Genomic DNA, 27,351 nt, shown 5'->3' with positions numbered 1-27,351 from the left:
TGGAAGAATGGCAGACGCATCTTACAGATGACAAGTCGATGGTCAGTGGGCAGATCAGCTCCACGGTAGGTCCTGGTGTCAAGGATATGGGCCCGCATCCGCTGTTCCGTCACTATGTAGTCCAGCAGATGTTCTTGCTTGGACCCGGCATGCATCCATGATGTCGTGTGGATGTGCCGATGCCGGAACAGCGTGTTCATAATTACAAGCTCATGGGCTGCGCAAAAATCTAGCAGCCTCCTACCGTTGTTATTGAGCTGATCTGGCCCATGCCTGCCAATCACTCCAGACCAGGTGCCAGCATCATGACCAACTCTGGCATTGAAGTCGCCCAACAGGATGACTCTATCCCGAGGGGCCACTTTAGCTCGCACCTGTGACAGGAGGTCATAGAAGCCATCTGACTCATCAGCCTTGCCTGCATCCCTCCATGGATGTTCGTCTTCGGTGGGGGCATAAGTGACCACAACCACCATTCCTTGCCTCCGGTTGATGGGAAGGTGAGCCCAAAGTAGTCTGGGGTTTACCGCTTCCCACACCTCACCTCCACGCTCCCACGCTCCCTTCATTATTATGTTCAGAAAAAGAGCCACTCCCTGTTGTTTGGTAGTCTCCTGCCCCGATTAGAGGACTGTCCACCCCCTCATGGTGGCAGGAGCCAGAGCCGGTCCATCGGACCTCCTGAATACCACAGAGATCCAGGCGGTACCGGTCCAGCTCCCGACAGAGGAGTGGCAGCCTCTCCTCCGCAGTGAGCGTTTTAACATTCCACGTAGCCACCCTAAGTGGTTTTTTGTTGTTTCTGGAGGAGTCTCAAGGGTAAAGATTCAATCTACTTGGTCCGTCAAATGATGTTTGGCCAGGAGACATCATAAATGCCTGTCCCCCCGGGGCCTCTGGCACAAGCTTATTCATTAGATATTTTAGACGTGGTGGAGGTGTTACCAGCCCCTCTCACCCATCCAGAGCCCCCATTTCGCCACTGTGGTGGTTACAAATGCCATGAGGGAAATGGCCAATCTAAATTGGCCCTTCCCACACGACACTGCCCACCACAGTGTTGCCGTCTGGCCAAAGACACACACACATTATACACACACCTTACACACATGCACACACGTTACACTCACACACACGTTACACACACACGTTACACACACACGTTACACACACACATGCACGACGAACGTTGCACACACACATTACATGTTACACACACACGTCACACGTTACACGCACACACACACACACATTACACGTGCACACACATTACACACACACATGTTATGTCGTCGTCAATGTCATCAATGTCGTCGTTAACATCAACGTCGACAACGTCGTCAACGTCGTCCACTCTCACCTCGTCCTCGTCGCGTTCGGACGGAAGACCGGCGACGCTGGCAGGATCGAGGGCGGCTGCACCACCGGCGGGCGGCATCGACGGTGCATTATGGGATCTCCCCGGCGCGTGCCGGGAGTGAGCGCAGTCGGCGAGGGTGCCGGTGCGGGAGAGGCGAGCGCGGAACAGGCGGCTCACCAGCACGCTGGGACTCACTGCACATGGCGCGGACGCAGCGAGGACGGAGATTGAGGGGCGGCCCCGGTAACCCACCGCCCGCAATGCAACGACCGACCCGACGCACGCCGCGGCACCGAGCCACCTCAGCGCCATCTCCCGCTCAGGTGCGTCCCGTCACCGGCGACCCTCACCCCCTCTCGTCACCGGCGACCCTCAACCTCCCCCATCACCGGCGACCCTCGCCCCCCCCCCCCCATCACCAGCGACCCCCCCCCCCCATCACCGGCGACCCTCACTCCCCCCATCACCGGCGAACCCCCCCCCATCACCGGCGACCCCCCCCTCCCATCACCGGCGACCCTCACTCCCCCTATCACCGGCGACCCCCCCCATCAACGGCGACCCCCCCCCCCATCACCGGCAACCCTCACTCTCCCCATCACCGGCGACCCCCCCCCATCACCAGCGACCCTCACTCCCCCAACACCGGCGACCCTCACCCCCCCCCATCACTGGCAACCCCCCCCCCCCATCACCGGCGACCCTCCCCCCCCATCACCGGCGAGACTCGTCCCCCCTCGTCGCCGGCGACCCTCACCCCCCCATCACCGGCGACACTCGTCCCCCCTCGTCACTGGCGACCCTCGCCCCCCCCTCATCGGCAGCAACCCCCCCCCATCACCGGCGATCCTCGCTCCCCCTCATCCCCCCGTCATCGCTGGTCCCCCGATGACCCCTGTCCCACTCTCATAACCTTCAGCCGTGAGTGACCTCTGACCTTTCAGGAGTGAGGTCACTTGGTGTGGGAGTTCCAGCCTGTTGCGGGTTACGACCCCGCTCAAGTCATAGGTCACCTGCAAACAAAGATCCCCCGTATAGCCTTCACAGATTGTTGGGGCAAGTGCTGGTAGCCAGTAGCACTTATGAAGGTCGGCATGGCACATGAGGGGGTTGGTGGCCAACACCATGCCCAGCCGCCTTTGTGTCTCCCGTGGCGATGTCTGCACACCACACCAGGTACTCATCTGAGGCTGAGTTGACCGAATGGAGGCCCAGTACCCGGTTCAGATAATCGTCACCGGTGTTGGCCACGAGTGGGAATCCAACTTGGGTTGGCGGGCTCATAGTGCAGCGCTCGCCGCTACACTCCAGTGTATCAGCCGTGACACTGAGGCAGCATCCATGTATGGCAAAGGCTCCGTGATCCGGTATCCACGGGGATTGGAGGGTGCCGGTTTATCAAACGCGCACGTACATGCATGCACAAATCCTGTGCGCCTGTTTAGACGTTGAAACTAAACTAAACATTTTTTTTTTACCAGGTATGGGCCACTTAGCTATACAGCTCTTTTTTCAGAACGACCTGGCCATCACAAATAATAGCTCAACGAAGTGGCTTATATTCATCACGTGGAAATTTATAGCAGCGAAATACTGTGACGTTGATTCTAAATGTGAAAGGGAAAAAAACCCGGAGGACCCAGAGACAAATCCACTCGACCACGGGGAGAGAGAGACGCAGGCGTCAGGGTCGGGATCAAACCCACGACCTCCTGCATACCAGGCGAGGGAGTTAACATCTCCTAGCCAGCGTAGCACTAACTGAGCAGTGTCCCCCATACTTGGTCAGTCCCCTACCTTCCCAGTCCCCCCGTACCTTCCCAGTCCCCCCGTACCTTCCCAGTCCCCGTACCTTCCCACTCCCCCGTACTTTCCCACTCCCACGTACCTTCCCACTGCCACGTACCTTCCCACTCCAACGTACCTTGCCAGCAAAGTGGCGCACCACAAACGAGATCCCACAATCCCCGGTGGGCGGCGTGTTTCCGTTGCCGTCGTGGGTCGCCGCGGCAACGGCGTTTCTGAGGGGCGTGGCCTGCAGCAGGAGGCGGAGCCTGCACGGCAGACCTCCTTCCACCTCGTCCGATTGGCTGGCAGCCTCCGACTCTGTGTCCAATAGGGAGAGGAATCCGCCAGGGGCCTGGGGGACAGGGCGGGGGGCGAGGGCCTTTGGTGGCTTCGTCACCAGACGCGAGGCAACCGTCCGGTTATCGCGGCGACGCGACGGTGGTGTCTGGGTAACGGCGACCATGCGTCCGGGGTCCTGCACTGAAGCATTGGTGCCCATCCCCAGTTTACAGGCCTGAGCCAGTGGGTGGCAATTCGACTTTCTTGTGGCAGGGGCGATTGTCCATAGGGGAACCACTGCTGACTTCCGCATAAGGTAGTAGGTGGGGCTGCCTGAGTAGTAGGAAGGGGCTGATGAAGGGAGGGAGGCAGGGAGGGAGGGAGGGTAGTGGAGGGAGGGAGGGGCTACCGACCTGGAAGAATAACTGCAAGACTTGGCAGTTGCTGGGTGGTGGAGGTGGGGTCGTCTCCATGGCGATGCCCTCCTCCTGGCACTGGCTCCACTCCAGGGCAAAGGTGGCACGGTGTGCGTGGTACTGCAGGCGCTCCACCAGCAAGGTGGAGCACAGCTGTCACACACAAAGACAAAGATCTCCGTGTAGCCTTAATAGACTGTCGTGGCAAGTGCTGTTAGCGAGCACGTATGAAGGCCGGCACGGCACACGATGGGGTGGGTGGCCAGCACCACACCTGGCCGCTTCCGTCTCCCTAGTGGCGATGTTTACACAATGCACTAGTTTCTCATTTGAGGCTGAGTCGACCTAGGGAAGGACCAGGACCTGTTCAGATAATCGCCACTGGTGCTGGCCGTGAGCGGGAATCGAACTCGCGTGACCGGGTTCGTAGTGCGGTGCACTAACTGCTCCACGCACGCACAACAACAAATGCCATTCACCACCGAGAGGCGGTGACGTCACCACGGTGCTTGTGCCTGGCTATGTGCACGTTAAGGCCACGTTAAGTGCACACACACATGCACATACAACAACAACAACCGCCATTCACCACTAAGTGGCGGTGACGTCACCACGACGTTTGTGACAGGCCATGTGCACCTTGAGGCCACGTGAAGTGTCGAACACCCCCTGGCAGGAGGTCACGGGGCAGACCCAGATGCAACAGGTCGACTGACTGAGATGATTGGCTGATGCACCACCTGTGCCCCTTACTGTGCCAACTTGCTGCGCTTTAGCCACCCGGCGCTCTGCTCGTTGTTGTGAGCATCACTGAGATCTTTCAAGGATTTGTGAGCTCCTCACACAATCAAGCCTGGTTAAACCCAGGATAGATCGTAGGCAGGCCATCCTAAATGTTTCTAACCTGCGAAGATGTTCCATTAGGGGGGTCCACGTTTCGCAAGCGTAGAGAAGGGAGGGAATGACCATGGCCGAGAAGACCTGAAGCTTCATGCGGAGTGATAGACCAGGTAGTTTCCACACAGCGTTATGCAACCTATGAAAATATAATGGCACTCGACTGATTCGGAGTGAGATCTCTGCTGCTAAATCGGAGCCGGTCATTAGCACACTGCCAAGGTATGATAAACTCTCCACTCTCTCCACAACTGCCCCATTACCAATTGAGAGTTGTAGGGGTGGAGTGTTCGATGGTGCAAATACCCAGGCAGGTGCTTAGTTTTGGTGGGGCTGATGGTAAGGCCCCACCTCTTGGTGGCAAGCTCCAGGTTCAGCAGCAGCACCTCCAACTCCTCCTCTGAGTGAGAAGAAATTACCAGATCATCGGCATACATAACATGGTTGAGCAATAGGGAGCCATCCCTTGACCGCACTCGGGCATCGATCAGCCTCCCATTGTATCTGTACCAGATGAAAATTCCTCCGGAACAGCGACTGAAGGCTTCACGAACTACGTGGTCGAAATAGATGTTAAATAATGTGGGAGACAGAGGCTATCCCTGTCACACCCCAAGGTGAACAGGGAATGGCTCTGACTCCCGGCCACGTAGTTTAACCTGGGCCCGCTCACCATCATGAAGGTCCTTAATTATCGTGAGCAGAGGGTCAAATACTCCAAAAGGACGAAGAAAAACCCAGAGCCCAGGCCTACTGATGGTATCATAGGCCTTAACTAGGTCAATGAAGTAGAGATGTAGGTTTTGTTGGAATTCCCTACACCTCTGCTGTAGCAGATGGACAGAAAATATGGCATCTGTGCAGGACCGCCCTTTCCTGAAACCGCATTGGGGCTCCGCAAGCCTCTCCTCAGCATCCCTAGCAAGGCGATGTGGAATAATCCTTGCCAGGACCTTTCCAGGCACACTGAAGAGTGAGATGCCCCTGTAGTTGTTACAGTCTGTGCGGTTCCCCTTCTTAGAGAGGGGGACCACCACGGCATTCTTCCAATCCTGTGGAACCCGTCCAGTGGTCCAGACTGTTGTTATGATGTCATGTAGGGCAGTCTGTGGCCAAACGACACCCTCCCTCAGCATTTCGCTTGGGAGATCATCTCTGCCCGGTGCCTTTCCTGGTCTCAGCCTCTGGATCACCTTCAGTACTTCCTCAATAGATGGCACCTCAGCCAGCCACTCACAGGGGGTGATTTTCTCCTCCAATATTTGAGACACCGCACCCTCAGCAGGGTCATCCCCACTTTGTCCCACATTGTTTCCTGGCTAAGGGATTTCCCATCCACCAGGACCTCACAGAAATGCTCAGCAAACCTGCATGTTCCTGGGGGTCGGAGATTGGATCACCGTTCTTTCCCCTAATAATGGTAATAGGTGTGGTGCTGCAGGTTCCTTTTTTAATGGAATTAAAGAGCGATTTGTGATCGTGGGCCACTGAGGTAGACTCCATCTCCTCAGCAATCCGTGACCACCACCCATCCTTGCAGCGCCTCACGGCTCTCTGAACCTCCGAGCGAAGGCTGCGGTAAGCCTTCTCATTCTCTGACGTGGGATGCTGTAGCCAATGAGAGTGTGCCTGTCCTTTTTTATCAGCCGGCTTGAAGACCTCCTCTGTCAGCCAGGGTCAATGGGGAGGTCTGGACCATGTACCCAAAGCAGCTATTGCAGCTGCATGAGCCACAGTCCTAAACCTTGTCCTTTTCCCCTCGACATCAGGAGGAGTGGGGGACGATGCCAACCCCAGCTGCAAATGATGATGAAATTTTCGCTTGCAACTTTCATCAGCTAGCTGAGACCATGCCACTAAAGGTTTAAATGGGGTCCTGGGTGTACACCCACCACCGGAGTGGAAGAATGGCAGGCACATCTTACAGATGACAAGTCGATGTTCAGTAGGCAGATCAACTCCACGGTAGGTCCTGGTGTCAAGGATATGGGCCCGCATCCGCTGTTCCATCACTATGTAGTCCAGCAGATGTTCTTGCTTGGACCCGGCATGCATCCATGATGTGGTGTGGATACGGTGATGCTGGAACAGCGTGTTGGTAATTACAAGCCCATGGGCTGCACAAAAATCTAGCAGCCTCCTGCCGTTGTTATTGATCTGATCTGGCCCATGCCTTCCAATTACTCTAGACCAGGTGCCAACATCATGACCAACTCGGGCATTTAAGTCACCCAACAAGATGACTCTTTCCCGAGGGGCCACTTTAGCTAGCACCTGTGACAGGAAGTCATCGAAGGTATCTGACTCATTGGCCTTGCCTGCATCCCTCCATGGATGCTCGTCTTCAGTGGGGGCATAAGTAACCACGACCACCACTCCTCACCTCTGGGTGATGGGAAGGCGAGCCCAAAGTAGCCTGGGGTTTACAGCTTCCCACACCTCACCACCACGCTCCCACGCCCCCTTCATCATTTTATTCAGAAGAAGAGCCACACCCTGTTGTTTGGCAGTCTCCTGCCCCAAGTAGAGGACTGTCCACCCCTCATGGTGGCAGGAGCCAGTGCCGGTCTACCCGACCTCCTGAATACCACAGAGATCCAGGCGGTACCGGTCCAGCTCCCGAAAGAGGAGTGGCAGCCTCTCTTCCGCAGTGAGCGTTCGAACATTCCACGTGGCCACATATAGTGGGTTTTTTGTTGTTTCTGGAGGAGCCCCGAGAGTAAGGATTCAGTCTCCTGGCTCCGCCAAATGGGGTTTGGCCAGGAGACGTCATAGACGCCTATCCCCCCGGGGCCTCCGGCACAAGCTTATTTATTACATTTTGTGGTCGTGGTTTAGTGGTAATTAATTGAAGGTGGAGGGATTACCAGCCCCTCGCACCTGTCCAGAGCCCCCATTTAGCTGCTGTGGTAGTTACAAATGCCATGAGGGGAAACGCCAATCGGAATTGGCCCTCAAACCACGATACTGCCCACGACAACGTTGCCCGTTTGGCACCACAAGGAGGCAGGGGGTTGTTTTTGCCGCACGTACACTCACATACACACATGCACACGCTGACCTGAGTGCAGCTCCCGTGCGCCAATTGTACTGTTGCCTATCTGTACTCACCGTGTACCCAGGGGAAGGTACGGGCGAACTTCAGTTGTGAATGTCGCAGCTTTGGCTGTTGTGCCACTTTCTAAGAAAGTAACCCCAGCAGTGTTCAAGAGCCTCCTGCAGTTAACGTCTCCTCTGGTTAATTATCCTGTGGTTAACATCTCCTTTGTTAATGTCTCCTGTTGCGATCTCGTCACGAAATCGCAACACGTTCATCAGCACCGTGAAGGTTCACCGGGTGTCTATTATTCCTCCGATCAGATGGAACTGAACTGTGACCCCACACGCGCGCATGATGGTGAGGCCGGACCACCCACCTGCTCAAAGGTGTTGGTGCCACCACCGCCGGACGTGTGCAGGCCGGGGTAGTCGAGCACCGCGATGCCTCGCACCAGCTCGCTGCACGGCATCATGGGAGCACACGCAGAGAAGATGCTCAGCCCTGGCTTGTGTGCACACGTGTGTTTGTACTTGTGTGTACGTGTGTGTGTACGTGTATGTGCATGTGTGTGTGTGTGTGCGATCAAGGGATGGCTCCCTATTGGTCAACCACGTTATGTATGCCGATGATTTGGTAATAGCTGCTCATTCAGAAGAGGAGTTGGAGACACTGCTGCTGAGACTGGAGCGTGCCACTAAGAGGTGGGGCCTTACCATCAGCCCCACCAAAACTAAGCACCTGCCTGGGTATTTTGTACCATCGGACACTCCACCCCCACAACTCCCAATTGGTGATGGGGCAGTTGTGGAGAGAGTGGAGAGTTTCCCATACCTGGGCAGTGTGCTTATGACCGGCTCCAGTTTATCAGCAGAGGTCTCACTCCGAATCAGTCGAGCAGCAATATCTTTTCATCGGTTGCGTAACGCTGTGTGGAAGCTACCTGGTCTGTCGCTCCGCACGAAGCTTCAGGTCTTTTCGGCCACGGTCATTCCCTCCCTTCTCTACGCTTGCGAAACGTGGACCCCCCTAGTGGAGCATCTTCGCCGGTTGGAAACATTTAGGCTGGCCTGCCTACGATCCATCCTGGGTTTAACCAGGCTGGATTGTGTGAGGAGCTCACAAGTCCTTGAAAGATCTGGACAAAGTCCCATCAGTGAGCTCCTCCGGCAGGCAAGGCTGCGTTGGCTGGGTCATGTAGGCCGCATGCCCAGCCACCGCATGCCTAAGCAGCTTTTGTTCGGCCGGATCGAGGGGGCTAAACGGGCGCGGCACGGGCTAGAGAAGAGATGGAGTGATGTGGTACAGGAGGACGTGGAGCTGAGTGGACTTGCCGATGACTGGTACCAGCGGTGTCAAGATCGGCCTCAGTGGAGGAGGCTCGTGAAGGACGCTACTGGGCAGTTGGAGGCAGTCGCCCTCCAACAACAACGGAGGGCGGAGGAGCGACGCTCACAACAACGAGCAGAGCGCCGGGTGGCTAAAGCACAGCAAGTTGGCACAGTAGGGGGCACAGGTGGTGCATCAGTCAGTCATCTCGGTCATCTCGGTCAGTCGACCCGTGGCACCTGGGTCTGCCCCGTGACCTCCTGCCAGCGGGCGTTCGACACTTCACGTGGCCTCAAGGTGCACATGGCCTGGCACAAGCGTCGTGGTGACGTCACCGCCACTTAGTGGCGAATGGCGGTTGTTGTTGTTGTTGTGTGTACATGTGTGTCTGTGTGCATACCCATTGTGCTGCGCTCGCGTCTGTGTGTCGACGAGGTGGACGATGTAAGAGAAGAGGCGCGAGTAGAGAGACTGAGCAAGCAGATCCCTCACTCGCTCAGCCTCGCTCACCAGCACGCGGCGGCACACCATCACACCTGCACAACACCACACCGCATCACCTCACCTGCAACACATTACCCCACCTGTACCACACCACACCGCATCACACCACCTTACCTGCACCACCTCACCTGTACCACACTACACTGCATTACACTAGACCACACTTCACCACACCTCATCATACCACCTCACCTGCACCGCACCACAACGTGTCATACGACACCGCGCCACACCACACCGTGTCACACCACACCACACCGCATCACACCACACCGAGTCACACCACACTGCTTCACACCACACCACGTCACAGCACACTGCATCACACCACACCACGTCACACCATGTCACACCACACGGCGTCACAACACACCGTGTCACACCACACCGCTTCACACCACACCACGTCACACCACACCACACCATGTCACACCACACCACACAGTGTCACAGCACATCACTTCACACCGTGTCCGCACCTCTGACGATGCGACTGCTCGTTGCGAGCGCCGCTCCCAGCTCCTTGGGCTCCACCTGCAGGAGACCGCCGACTGCACCACAGAGACAGCGCCCACATTGAGACTCATCAGCAGGCCCCACGGCCGCTCCCCTGCGTGTCTGTGGGCGCGCATGTGTGGGTGCAGGCCCGTGTGTGTGTGGGCGCGTGTGTGGAAGCACGTGTGTGTGGGCGTGGTGCATCAGCCAGTCATCTCAGTCAGTCGACCCATGGTACCTGAGTCTGCCCCGTGACCTCCTGCCAGCGTCGTGGTGACATCACCGCCACTTAGTGGCAAATGGCGGTTGTTGTTGTTGTGGGAGCGCATGTGTGCGGGCACGTGTGTGCGGGCACATGTGTGCGGTGTCTTCACTCACCAATCTTCACTCACACTCACCACACTCACCGCACTCCCCTCTACTCACCTTGCTCCCCTCCATCACCACTCCTCTCACTTACCATGCTCTCCTCACTCACTCACTCACCACGCTCCCCTCACTCACCACGCTCCCCTCACTCACCACGCTCCCCTCACTCACCACGCTCCCCTCACTCACCACGCTCCCCTCACTCACCCATCTGGAGCTGCCACGTGGAGGGCAGGTGAGCCCAGCTGGTGCCGTCCTCGTAGGGGGAGGGGGTGATGGGGACATCGCCCAGGTGCAGAACGGCAGCCAGCAGCGCCAGCACGCACTCCGTCTCCTACGGCATGACCCCACGAGCACACACACACAGACAGACAGAAAAGGGGGCACACACACAAAGAAAAAGTTCCCCCGTATAGTCTTAACAGACTGTAGAGACAAGTGTTGTTAGTGAGCACCTATGAAGGCTGGCACAGCACACGAAGGGGTGGGTGGCCAGCACCACGCCCGGCCGCCTTTGTCTCCCCAGTGGCAATGTTTACACATCTCACCAGGTTCTATTTGAGGCTTAGTTGACCTAGGAGAGGCCTAGGACAGGTTCAGATAATCGCCACTGGTGTTGCCCATGAGCGGGAATGGAATCTCGGATCGCCAGGTTCATAGCGCAGCGTGCTAACAACTACACTACTGCTCACCATGACATGCAAATACACGGAGTCACATATATACAAACAAGGTTGAATTGTGTCGTATTGTAGTCTTGTGTCGTATCGTAGGCTTGTGTTGTGTCGCATCGTATCGTAGGCTTGTGTTGTGTTGTGTCGTAGGCTTGTGTTGTGTCGTAGGCTTGTGTTGTGTTGCGCCACATTGCGTGGCGCGGCGCGGCCATGTGTGTGAGCGCCACTCACGGCGTCTGTGAACCCGAAGGCCGCCAGGGCCTCCTGGAAGGCCAGGAACCTGTGCCTGGCCTCGGAAGTGCCGCCCACCACGGCCGCACCCTCACCCCCCTCCCCCTGCTGCCTCCCCACGTTCTGGGATAGGAACCTGAACATGGCACACAGCGGGGTCAGCATTCACGCCACACAACCACCACCGCCGTCACCACCACCGCCACCACCACTGCCACCACCACCGCGACCACCACTACCACTCCGCTACCACCATCGTTACAACCACGACAACCTTCACTACCACCGCCACCTTCAACACTGCTACCACTGCCATGAGAAACTAGAGGCTGGCCTTGGCCAAGCAGTCACAGTAAGATGTTTACTACCTCGCCTAGTATACAAGAGGTCGTGGGTTCGATCTCCACTCTGACGCCTGCTGTATATTTGGAGTTTGCGGTGTCTCTCTCCCCATGGTCACGTGGATTTGTCTCCGGGTTCTCCGGTTTTTCCCTCCACGTTTAGAATCAACGTCACACGTTCAGAGTATTTGGCTGCTATAAATTTGCACGCGACAAGCCGTCACAGTGTCGAGCTGTCATTTGTGATGGCCAGGTCGCTCTAAAAAAAGAGCTCCGTAGCAACTCAGTGGGGCCTCACCTGGTAAAATACTAAAATAGTTGAGTGCAATTTTCCGTTTTAGTCATTGAGATGGGTGTGGCTCAGGGCCCGTGAGGACTGAGCGGTTGTGGCATCGTGGTGGTGCAGGGCAGACGACGGGACACGGACGCACGCCAGAGAGACAAGGGGAGAGCGAGGTGAGAGACGCGGAGACGGGGCACGGTGACGCCTGATAGACAGAGGGAGACACTGGGAAACCGAGGCTGCAGACAGACATGCATTGAAAGACAAACACACACAAAGAGACACGAGAGAGAAGCACGGAGACACTGAGAGAGACGTGGAGAGAGAGACACTGAGAGAGACACTGAGAGAGATACACTGATAGAGAGATACTGGTTGAGAGACATTGAGAGAGAGAGAGACACTGGTAGAGAGACACCGGTAGAGAGACACTGGTAGAGAGACGTGGCCCCTGACCGGTGAGCGGTGGCAGATAGCAGGCAGTAGCGCGCTCGTTGCTCTGCAGGGAGCCCCTCCAGCAGCAGCCGGAATGCCGCCAAACTCCACCCGGAGCCTCGGGCCCAGCCGAGGCGCCAAGTCTCCAGCAGGTAGACACGTATGCTGGCTGTGGGAGCAGGCCGCACACAGTACGCACGCACGGTACGCGCACGGTACACATAACGGTACACGCACGGTATACACGCATTGCACATGAAACACGACGCCTATGGTACAGAGGCACGGTATACAGGCACGGTACACAGGCACGATACACAGACACGGTACACAGACATGGTACACACACACGGTCCGCCCACGGTACACGCACGGTAGAGACGGTACACACACGGTATACAGCAGTGAGTGCACGGCGACCTCGAGAGGCTCGGGCGTAGCAGCGGCTCTGCGTTTGACGCAACTCTCCGTGAACTGATCTCCCCCAACGCTGGGCAAAGGCGACGGTGACCCCCTCCCCTTCACCCCCCCTCCACACCCCCCACAACGGTGGCATTGCAAAGCAGGCCCAGAGAGCTACAAACACTGATACGGCACTCTCTCCCCATGGCACTCTCCCCCCCAGCACTCTCTCCCACGGCACTCTCTCCCCTGGCACTCTCTCCTTCGGCACGGCAGTCTTAGATGCCCCGCTTTAAATGCCACACCATGAGCTCCTCTCCCCGCGTCATGGCGAATGAGGCTCTCGTGAATTTTGTGGCTGGGTTTACAGAACCGAGCAAAGGACAGTAAGTGAGGGAGGGAGCGAGTGAGTGAAGAAGCGAGTGAGTGAAGGAGGGAGCGAGTGAGTGAAGGAGTGAGCGAGTGAGCTAGTGAGTGAGGGAGGGAGCGAGTGAGCGAGTCAGTGAGGGAGCAAGTTAGCGAGTGAGTTAGTGAATGAGAGAAAGAGGGAGCGAGTGAGCTCGTGAGTGAGTGAGTGAGTGAATGAGCGAAGGAGCTAGTGAGTGAGTGAGTGAGGGGACGTACCGCCCAGCAGGCAGCCGGTCACGTGACTGTACTGCAGCTCCACATGTTTGGTGAAGGCACTGGCACTGGGGTTGAGCACCGTCCGCGCGTTTCCCAGCGCCTCTAGGATCGTGTGGGCCTGCGGTCAACAAACAAAGCCGAAGCAGCAGCAACAGGCTATGAGAAAACTCTCCGCATATACGTTTTTATAAAGCCAACATGGGCAAAGACAAACTTCACCCTGATCGTTGTTGTAGTTTTTTGGGTTTTGGCCGCCTGACGACCGGGGCCAAATCTGTGTGGTGAGACCCTTCGCCACCCGACGCAGCCGACGCGCTTCATGTCGCCAGGTGGCAGGTGAGCGGTTTAACGACGCGCCGAGGTGTTATAGCGGTGGCGGTCGCCCTCCGCTCTCCATGCTCGCCCCACGTTCACTACACACTACAAACGCAGACCACGTTCACTCCAAACGACACCACACAGACCACATTGGCTCCACATTACACCACACAGACCACGTTCACTCCACACTACACCGCACAGACCACGATCACTCCACATGACACCGCACAGACCACGATCACTCCACACGACACCACACAGACCACGATCACTCCACACTACACCACACAGACCACGTTCACTCCACACTACACCACACAGACCACGCTCACTCCACACTACACCACACAGACCACGATCACTCCACACGACACCACGTAGACCACGATCACTCCACACTACACCACACAGACCACGCTCACTCCACACTACACCACACAGACCACGATCACTCCACACTACACCACACAGACCACGTTCACTCCACACTACACCACACAGACCACGATCACTCCACACAACACCACACAGACCACGATCACTCCACACTACACCACACAGACCACAATCAGTCCACACTACACCACACAGACCACGCTCACTCCACACTACACCACACAGACCACGATCACTCCACACTACACCACACAGACCACGATCACTCCACACTATACCACACAGACCACGCTCACTCCACACTACACCACACAGACCACGATCACTCCACACTACACCACACAGACCACGATCACTCCACACTACACCACACCGACCACGATCACTCCACACTACACCACACAGACCACGATCACTCCACACTACACCACACAGACCACGATCACTCCACACTACACCACACAGACCACGATCACTCCACACGACACCACACAGACCACGATCACTCCACACTACACCACACAGACCACGATCACTCCACACTACACCACACCGACCACGATCACTCCACACTACACCACACAGACCACGATCACTCCACACGACACCACACAGACCACGATCACTCCACACTACACCACACAGACCACGATCACTCCACACTACACCACACAGACCACGATCACTCCACACTACACCACACAGACCACGATCACTCCACACTACACCACACAGACCACGATCACTCCACACTACACCACACATACCACAATCACTCCACACTACACCACAGAGACCACGCTCACTCCACACTACACCACACAGACCACGCTCACTCTACACTACACCACACAGACCACGATCACTCCACACTATACCACACAGACCACGATCATTCCACACGACACCACACAGACCAGGATCACTCCACACGACACCACACAGACCACGATCACTACACACTACACCACACAGACCACGATCACTCCACACTACACCACACAGACCACGGTCACTCCACACTATACCACACAGACCACGCTCACTCCACACTACACCACACAGACCACGATCACTCCACACTACACCACACAGACCACGATCACTCCACACTACACCACACAGACCACGATCACTCCACACTATACCACACAGACCACGATCACTCCACCCTACACCACACAGACCACGTTCACTCCACACTACACCACACAGACCACGATTACTCCACACGACACCACACAGACCACAATCACTCCACACGACACCACACAGACCACGTTCACTCCACACTACACCACACAGACCACGATCACTCCACACTACACCACACCACACAGACCACGATCACTCCACACGACACCACACCACACAGACCACGATCACTCCACACTACACCACGCAGACCACGATCATTCCACACGACACCACACAGACCAGGATCACTCCACACGACACCACACAGACCACGATCACTACACACTACACCACACAGACCACAATCACTCCACACTACACCACACAGACCACGATCACTCCACACTACACCACACAGACCACGATCACTCCACACTACACTACACAGACCACGATCACTACACACTACACCACACAGACCACGCTCACTCCACACTACACCACACAGACCACGATCACTCCACACTACACCACACAGACCACGATCACTCCACACTACACCACACAGACCACGATCACTCCACACGACACCACACAGACCACGATCACTCCACACTAAACCACATAGACCACGCTCACTCCACACTACACCACACAGACCACGATCATTCCACACTACACAACACAGACCACAATCACTCCACACGACACCACACAGACCACGATCACTCCACACTACACCACACAGACCACGATCACTCCACACTACACCACACAGACCACGATCACTCCACACGACACGACACCACACAGACCACGATCATGCCACACAACACCACACAGACCACAATCACTCCACACAACACCACACAGACCACGCTCACTCCACACTACACCACACAGACCACGATCACTCCACACTACACCACACAGACCACGGTCACTCCACACTATACCACACAGACCACGCTCACTCCACACTACACCACACAGACCACGATCACTCCACACTACACCACACAGACCACGATCACTCCACACTACACCACACAGACCACGATCACTCCACACTATACCACACAGACCACGATCACTCCACCCTACACCACACAGACCACGTTCACTCCACACTACACCACACAGACCACGATTACTCCACACGACACCACACAGACCACAATCACTCCACACGACACCACACAGACCACGTTCACTCCACACTACACCACACAGACCACGATCACTCCACACTACACCACACCACACAGACCACGATCACTCCACACGACACCACACCACACAGACCACGATCACTCCACACTACACCACACAGAACACGATCACTCCACACGACACGACACCACACAGACCACGATCATTCCACACAACACCACACAGACCACGATCACTCCACACCACACCACACAGACCACGGTCACTCCACACTATACCACACAGACCACGCTCACTCCACACTACACCACACAGACCACGATCACTCCACACTACACCACACAGACCACGATCACTCCGCACTACACCACACAGACCACGATCACTCCACACTACACCACACAGACCACGATCACTCCACACTACACCACACAGACCACGATCACTCCACACGACACCACACAGACCACGATCACTCCACACTACACCACACAGACCATGCTCATTCCACACTACACCACACAGACCACGATCACTCCACACGACACCACACAGACCATGCTCACTCCACACTACACCAAACAGACCACGCTCACTCCACACTACACCACACAGACCACGATTACTCCACACGACACCACACAGACCACAATCACTCCACACGACACCACACAGACCACGTTCACTCCACACTACACCACACAGACCACGATCACTCCACACTACACCACACAGACCACGCTCACTCCACACTACACCACACAGACCACGATCATTCCACACTACACAACACAGACCACGATCACTCCACACTACACCACACAGACCACGATCACTCCACACGACACCACACCACACAGACCACGATCACTCCACACTACACCACACAGACCACGATCACTCCACACTACACCACACAGACCACGGTCACTCCACACTATACCACACAGACCACGCTCACTCCACACTACACCACACAGACCACGATCACTCCACACTACACCACACAGACCACGATCACTCCACACTACACCACACAGACCACGATCACTCCACACTACACCACACAGACCACGATCACTCCACACTACACCACACAGACCACGATCACTCCACACGACACCACACCACACAGACCACGATCACTCCACACTACACCACACAGACCACGATCACTCCACACGACACGACACCACACAGACCACGATCATTCCACACAACACCACACAGACCACGATCACTCCACACCACACCACACAGACCACGGTCACTCCACACTATACCACACAGACCACGCTCACTCCACACTACACCACACAGACCACGATCACTCCACACTACACCACACAGACCACGATCACTCCGCACTACACCACACAGACCACGATCACTCCACACTACACCACACAGACCACGATCACTCCACACTACACCACACAGACCACGATCACTCCACACGACACCACACAGACCACGATCACTCCACACTACACCACACAGACCATGCTCATTCCACACTACACCACACAGACCACGATCACTCCACACGACACCACACAGACCATGCTCACTCCACACTACACCAAACAGACCACGCTCACTCCACACTACACCACACAGACCACGATTACTTCACACGACACCACACAGACCACAATCACTCCACACGACACCACACAAACCACGTTCACTCCACACTACACCACACAGACCACGATCACTCCACACTACACCACACAGACCACGCTCACTCCACACTACACCACACAGACCACGATCATTCCACACTACACAACACAGACCACGATCACTCCACACTACACCACACAGACCACGATCACTCCACACGACACCACACCACACAGACCACGATCACTCCACACTACACCACACAGACCACGATCACTCCACACGACACGACACCACACAGACCACGATCATTCCACACAACACCACACAGACCACGATCACTCCACACCACACCACACAAACCACGGTCACTCCACACTATACCACACAGACCACGCTCACTCCACACTACACCACACAGACCACGATCACTCCACACTACACCACACAGACCACGATCACTCCACACTACACCACACAGACCACGATCACTCCACACTACACCACACAGACCACGATCAATCCACACTATACCACACAGACCACGATCACTCCACACGACACCACACAGACCACGATCACTCCACACTACACCACACAGACCACGATCACTCCACACTATACCACACAGACCACGATCACTCCACACGACACCACACAGACCACGATCACTCCACACTACACCACACAGACCACGCTCACTCCACACTACACCGCACAGACCACAATCATTCCACACTACACAACACAGACCACGATCACTCCACAATACACCACACAGACCACGATCACTCCCCACTACACCACACAGACCCCGATCACTCCACACTACACCACACAGACCACGATCATTCCACACTACACAACACAGACCACGGTCACTCCACACTACACCACACAGACCACGATCACTCCACATGACACTACACAGACCACGATGACTACACACTACACCACACAGACCACGATCACTCGACACTACACCACACATACCACGATCACTCCACACTACACCACACAGACCACGATCACTCCACACGACACCACACGGACCAAGATCATTCCACACTACACCACACAGACCACGATCACTCCACACTACACCACACAGACCACGATCACTCCACACTACACCACACAGACCACGATCACTCCACACGACACGACACCACACAGACCACGATCATTCCACACAACACCACACAGACCACGATCACTCCACACCACACCACACAGACCACGGTCACTCCACACTATACCACACAGACCACGCTCACTCCACACTACACCACACAGACCACGATCACTCCACACTACACCACACAGACCACGATCACTCCACACTACACCACACAGACCACGATCACTCCACACTACACCACACAGACCACGATCACTCCACACTACACCACACAGACCACAATCACTCCACACGACACCACACAGACCACGATCACTCCACACTACACCACACAGACCATGCTCATTCCACACTATACCACACAGACCACGATCACTCCACACGACACCACACAGACCACGCTCACTCCACACTACACCACACAGACCACGCTCACTCCACACTACACCACACAGACCACAATCATTCCACACTACACAACACAGACCACGATCACTCCACAATACACCACACAGACCACGATCACTCCCCACTACACCACACAGACCCCGATCACTCCACACTACACCACACAGACCACGATCATTCCACACTACACAACACAGACCACGGTCACTCCACACTACACCACACAGACCACGATCACTCCACATGACACTACACAGACCACGATGACTACACACTACACCACACAGACCACGATCACTCCACACTACACCACACATACCACGATCACTCCACACTACACCACACAGACCACGATCACTCCACACGACACCACACGGACCAAGATCATTCCACACTACACCACACAGACCACGATCACTCCACACTACACCACACAGACCACGCTCACTCCACACTACACCACACAGACCACGATCACTCCACACTACACCACACAGACCACGATCACTCCACACGACACCACACAGACCACGATCACTACACAATACACCACACAGACCACAATCACTCCACACTACACCACACAAACCACGCTCACTCCATACTACACCACACAGACCACGATCACTCCACACGACACCACACAGACCACGATCACTCCATACTACACAACACAGACCACGATCACTCCACACTACACCACACAGACCACGATCACTCCACATGACACCACACAGACCACGATCACTACACACTACACCACACTGACCACGATCACTCCACACTACACCACACAGACCACGATCACTCCACACTACACCACACAGACCACGATCACTCCACACTACACCACACAGACCACGCTCACTCCACACTACACCACACAGACCACGATCACTCCACACTACACCACGCAGACCACAATCATTCCACACGACACCACACAGACCAGGATCACTCCACACGACACCACACAGACCACGATCACTACACACTACACCACACAGACCACAATCACTCCACACTACACCACACAAACCACACTGACTTCATACTACACCACACAGACCACGATCACTCCACACTACACCACACAGACCACGCTCACTCCACACGACACCACACAGACCACGATCACTATACACTACACCATACAGACCACGTTCACTTCACACTACACCACACAGACCACGATCACTCCACACTACACCACACAGACCACGATCACTCCACACTACACCACACATACCACAATCACTCCACACTACACCACAGAGACCACGCTCACTCCACACTACACCACACAGACCACGCTCACTCCACACTACACCACACAGACCACGATCACTCCACACGACACAACACAGACCACGATCACTCCATACTACACAACACAGACCACGATCACTCCACACTACACCACACAGACCACGATCACTCCACATGACACCACACAGACCACGATCACTACACACTACACCACACTGACCACGATCACTCCACACTACACCACACAGACCACGATCACTCCACACTACACCACACAGACCACGATCACTCCACACTACACCACACAGACCACGCTCACTCCACACTACACCACACAGACCACGATCACTCCACACTACACCACGCAGACCACAATCATTCCACACGACACCACACAGACCAGGATCACTCCACACGACACCACACAGACCACGATCACTACACACTACACCACACAGACCACAATCACTCCACACTACACCACACAAACCACACTGACTTCATACTACACCACACAGACCACGATCACTCCACACTACACCACACAGACCACGATCACTCCACACGACACCACACAGACCACGATCACTATACACTACACCATACAGACCACGTTCACTTCACACTACACCACACAGACCACGATCACTCCACACTACACCACACAGACCACGATCACTCCACACTACACCACACATACCACAATCACTCCACACTACACCACAGAGACCACGCTCACTCCACACTACACCACACAGACCACGCTCACTCCACACTACACCACACAGACCACGATCACTCCACACTATACCACACAGACCACGATCACTCCACACGACACCACACAGACCACGCTCACTCCACACTACACCACACAGACCACGCTCACTCCACACTACACCACACAGACCACAATCATTCCACACTACACAACACAGACCACGATCACTCCACAATACACCACACAGACCACGATCACTCCACACGACACCACACCACACAGACCACGATCACTCCCCACTACACCACACAGACCCCGATCACTCCACACTACACCACACAGACCACGATCATTCCACACTACACAACACAGACCACGATCACTCCACACTACACCACACAGACCACGATCACTCCACACTACACCACACAGACCACGATCACTCCACATGACACTACACAGACCACGATGACTACACACTACACCACACAGACCACGATCACTCCACACTACACCACACAGACCACGATCACTCCGCACGACACCACACAGACCACGATCACTCCACACGACACCACACAGACCACGATCACTACACAATACACCACACAGACCACAATCACTCCACACTACACCACACAAACCACGCTCACTCCATACTACACCACACAGACCACGATCACTCCACACGACACCACACAGACCACGATCACTCCATACTACACAACACAGACCACGATCACTCCACACTACACCACACAGACCACGATCACTCCACATGACACCACACAGACCACGATCACTACACACTACACCACACTGACCACGATCACTCCACACTACACCACACAGACCACGATCACTCCACACTACACCACACAGACCACGATCACTCCACACTACACCACACAGACCACGCTCACTCCACACTACACCACACAGACCACGATCACTCCACACTACACCACGCAGACCACAATCATTCCACCCGACACCACACAGACCAGGATCACTCCACACGACACCACACAGACCACGATCACTACACACTACACCACACAGACCACAATCACTCCACACTACACCACACAAACCACACTGACTCAATACTACACCACACAGACCACGATCACTCCACACTACACCACACAGACCACGATCACTCCACACGACACCACACAGACCATGATCACTACACACTACACCACACAGACCACGTTCACTTCACACTACACCACACAGACCACGATCACTCCACACGACACCACACAGACCACGATCACTACACACTACACCACACAGACCACGTTCACTTCACACTACACCACACAGACCACAATCACTCCACACTACACCACACAAACCACACTGACTTCATACTACACCACACAGACCACGATCACTCCACACTACACCACACAGACCACGCTCACTCCACACGACACCACACAGACCACGATCACTATACACTACACCATACAGACCACGTTCACTTCACACTACACCACACAGACCACGATCACTCCACACTACACCACACAGACCACGATCACTCCACACTACACCACACATACCACAATCACTCCACACTACACCACAGAGACCACGCTCACTCCACACTACACCACACAGACCACGCTCACTCCACACTACACCACACAGACCACGATCACTCCACACGACACAACACAGACCACGATCACTCCATACTACACAACACAGACCACGATCACTCCACACTACACCACACAGACCACGATCACTCCACATGACACCACACAGACCACGATCACTACACACTACACCACACTGACCACGATCACTCCACACTACACCACACAGACCACGATCACTCCACACTACACCACACAGACCACGATCACTCCACACTACACCACACAGACCACGCTCACTCCACACTACACCACACAGACCACGATCACTCCACACTACACCACGCAGACCACAATCATTCCACACGACACCACACAGACCAGGATCACTCCACACGACACCACACAGACCACGATCACTACACACTACACCACACAGACCACAATCACTCCACACTACACCACACAAACCACACTGACTTCATACTACACCACACAGACCACGATCACTCCACACTACACCACACAGACCACGATCACTCCACACGACACCACACAGACCACGATCACTATACACTACACCATACAGACCACGTTCACTTCACACTACACCACACAGACCACGATCACTCCACACTACACCACACAGACCACGATCACTCCACACTACACCACACATACCACAATCACTCCACACTACACCACAGAGACCACGCTCACTCCACACTACACCACACAGACCACGCTCACTCCACACTACACCACACAGACCACGATCACTCCACACTATACCACACAGACCACGATCACTCCACACGACACCACACAGACCACGCTCACTCCACACTACACCACACAGACCACGCTCACTCCACACTACACCACACAGACCACAATCATTCCACACTACACAACACAGACCACGATCACTCCACAATACACCACACAGACCACGATCACTCCACACGACACCACACCACACAGACCACGATCACTCCCCACTACACCACACAGACCCCGATCACTCCACACTACACCACACAGACCACGATCATTCCACACTACACAACACAGACCACGATCACTCCACACTACACCACACAGACCACGATCACTCCACACTACACCACACAGACCACGATCACTCCACATGACACTACACAGACCACGATGACTACACACTACACCACACAGACCACGATCACTCCACACTACACCACACAGACCACGATCACTCCGCACGACACCACACAGACCACGATCACTCCACACGACACCACACAGACCACGATCACTACACAATACACCACACAGACCACAATCACTCCACACTACACCACACAAACCACGCTCACTCCATACTACACCACACAGACCACGATCACTCCACACGACACCACACAGACCACGATCACTCCATACTACACAACACAGACCACGATCACTCCACACTACACCACACAGACCACGATCACTCCACATGACACCACACAGACCACGATCACTACACACTACACCACACTGACCACGATCACTCCACACTACACCACACAGACCACGATCACTCCACACTACACCACACAGACCACGATCACTCCACACTACACCACACAGACCACGCTCACTCCACACTACACCACACAGACCACGATCACTCCACACTACACCACGCAGACCACAATCATTCCACCCGACACCACACAGACCAGGATCACTCCACACGACACCACACAGACCACGATCACTACACACTACACCACACAGACCACAATCACTCCACACTACACCACACAAACCACACTGACTCAATACTACACCACACAGACCACGATCACTCCACACTACACCACACAGACCACGATCACTCCACACGACACCACACAGACCACGATCACTACACACTACACCACACAGACCACGTTCACTTCACACTACACCACACAGACCACGATCACTCCACACAACACCACACAGACCACGATCACTCCACACTACACCACACAGACCACAATCACTCCACACTACACCACACAGACCACGCTCACTCCACACTACACCACACAGACCACGATCACTCCACACTACACCACACAGACCACGATCACTCCACACTATACCACACAGACCACGCTCACTCAACACTACACCACATAGACCACGATCACTCCACACTACACCACACAGACCACGATCAGTCCACACTACACCACACCGACCACGATCACTCCACACTACACCACACAGACCACGATCACTCCACACTACACCACACAGACCACGATCACTCCACACGACACCACACAGACCACGATCACTCCACACTACACCACCCAGACCACGATCACTCCACACTACACCACACAGACCACGATCACTCCACACTACACCACACAGACCACGATCACTCCACACTACACAACACAGACCACGATCACTCCACACTACACCACACATACCACAATCACTCCACACTACACCACAGAGACCACGCTCACTCCACACTACACCACACAGACCACGCTCACTCCACACTACACCACACAGACCACGATCACTCCACACTATACCACACAGACCACGATCACTCCACACGACACCACACAGACCACGCTCCCTCCACACTACACCACACAGACCACAATCATTCCACACTACACAACACAGACCACGATCACTCCACAATACACCACACAGACCACGATCACTCCACACGACACCACACCACACAGACCACGATCACTCCCCACTACACCACACAGACCCCGATCACTCCACACTACACCACACAGACCACGATCATTCCACACTACACAACACAGACCACGATCACTCCACACTACACCACACGATCACTCCACATGACACTACACAGACCACGATGACTACACACTACACCACACAGACAACGATCACTCCACACTACACCACACATACCAGGATCACTCTACACTACACCACACAGACCAGGATCACTCCACACGACACCACACGGACCAAGATCATTCCGCACTACACCACACAGACCACGATCACTCCACACTACACCACACAGACCACACTCACTCCACACTACACCACACAGACCACGATCACTCCACACTACACCACACAGACCACGATCACTCCACACGACACCACACAGACCACGATCACTCCACACGACACCACACAGACCACGATCACTACACACTACACCACACAGACCACAATCACTCCACAATACACCACGCAAACCACGCTCACTCCATACTACACCACACAGACCACGATCACTCCACACGACACCACACAGACCACGATCACTCCACACTACACCACACAGACCACGATCACTCCACATTACACCACACAGACCACGATCACTCCACACGACACCACACGGACCACGATCATTCCACACTACACCACACAGACCACGATCACTCCACACTACACCACACAGACCACGCTCACTCCACACTACACCACACAGACCACGATCACTCCACACTACACCACGCAGACCACGATCATTCCACACGACACCACACAGACCAGGATCACTCCACACGACACCACACAGACCACGATCACTACACACTACACCACACAGACCACAATCACTCCACACTACACCACACAAACCACACTGACTCCATACTACACCACACAGACCACGATCACTCCACACTACACCACACAGACCACGATCACTCCACACGACACCACACAGACCACGATCACTACACACTACACCACACAGACCACGCTCACTCCACACTACACCACACAGACCACGATCACTCCACACTACACCACACAGACCACGATCACTCCACACTACACCACACTGACCACGATCACTCCACACGACACCACACAGACCACGATCACTCCACACTAAACCACATAGACCACGCTCACTCCACACTACACCACACAGACCACGATCATTCCACACTACACAACACAGACCACGATCACTCCACACGACACCACACAGACCACGATCACTCCACACTACACCACACAGACCACGATCACTCCACACTACACCACACAGACCACGATCACTCCACACGACACGACACCACACAGAC

General features: G+C 55.0%; 1 protein-coding gene across 1 annotated transcript in view; it reads right to left on the bottom strand.

Moving 5' to 3' along the window:
* Positions 1–27,351, bottom strand: part of LOC144734441 (unconventional myosin-XVI-like) — a 135,658-nt gene that overhangs the window by 58,675 nt on the left and 49,632 nt on the right. The window contains exons 15-25 of the mRNA XM_078616630.1: positions 13,465–13,582; positions 12,460–12,607; positions 11,380–11,515; positions 10,682–10,808; positions 10,090–10,161; positions 9,507–9,642; positions 8,157–8,238; positions 3,841–3,996; positions 3,285–3,500; positions 2,298–2,373; positions 1,361–1,554 (exon numbers count right to left, since the gene is read on the bottom strand). Coding sequence (XP_078472756.1) covers positions 1,361–1,554; positions 2,298–2,373; positions 3,285–3,500; positions 3,841–3,996; positions 8,157–8,238; positions 9,507–9,642; positions 10,090–10,161; positions 10,682–10,808; positions 11,380–11,515; positions 12,460–12,607; positions 13,465–13,582 — 1,461 coding nt within the window. The remainder of the gene's footprint in view (positions 1–1,360; positions 1,555–2,297; positions 2,374–3,284; positions 3,501–3,840; positions 3,997–8,156; positions 8,239–9,506; positions 9,643–10,089; positions 10,162–10,681; positions 10,809–11,379; positions 11,516–12,459; positions 12,608–13,464; positions 13,583–27,351) is intronic.

This window comes from Lampetra planeri, chromosome 51, assembly GCF_965212315.1.
Source record: "Lampetra planeri chromosome 51, kcLamPlan1.2.h2, whole genome shotgun sequence".
Lineage (NCBI taxonomy): Eukaryota > Metazoa > Chordata > Hyperoartia > Petromyzontiformes > Petromyzontidae > Lampetra > Lampetra planeri.
This window is presented reverse-complemented; position numbering and strand designations above follow the sequence as displayed.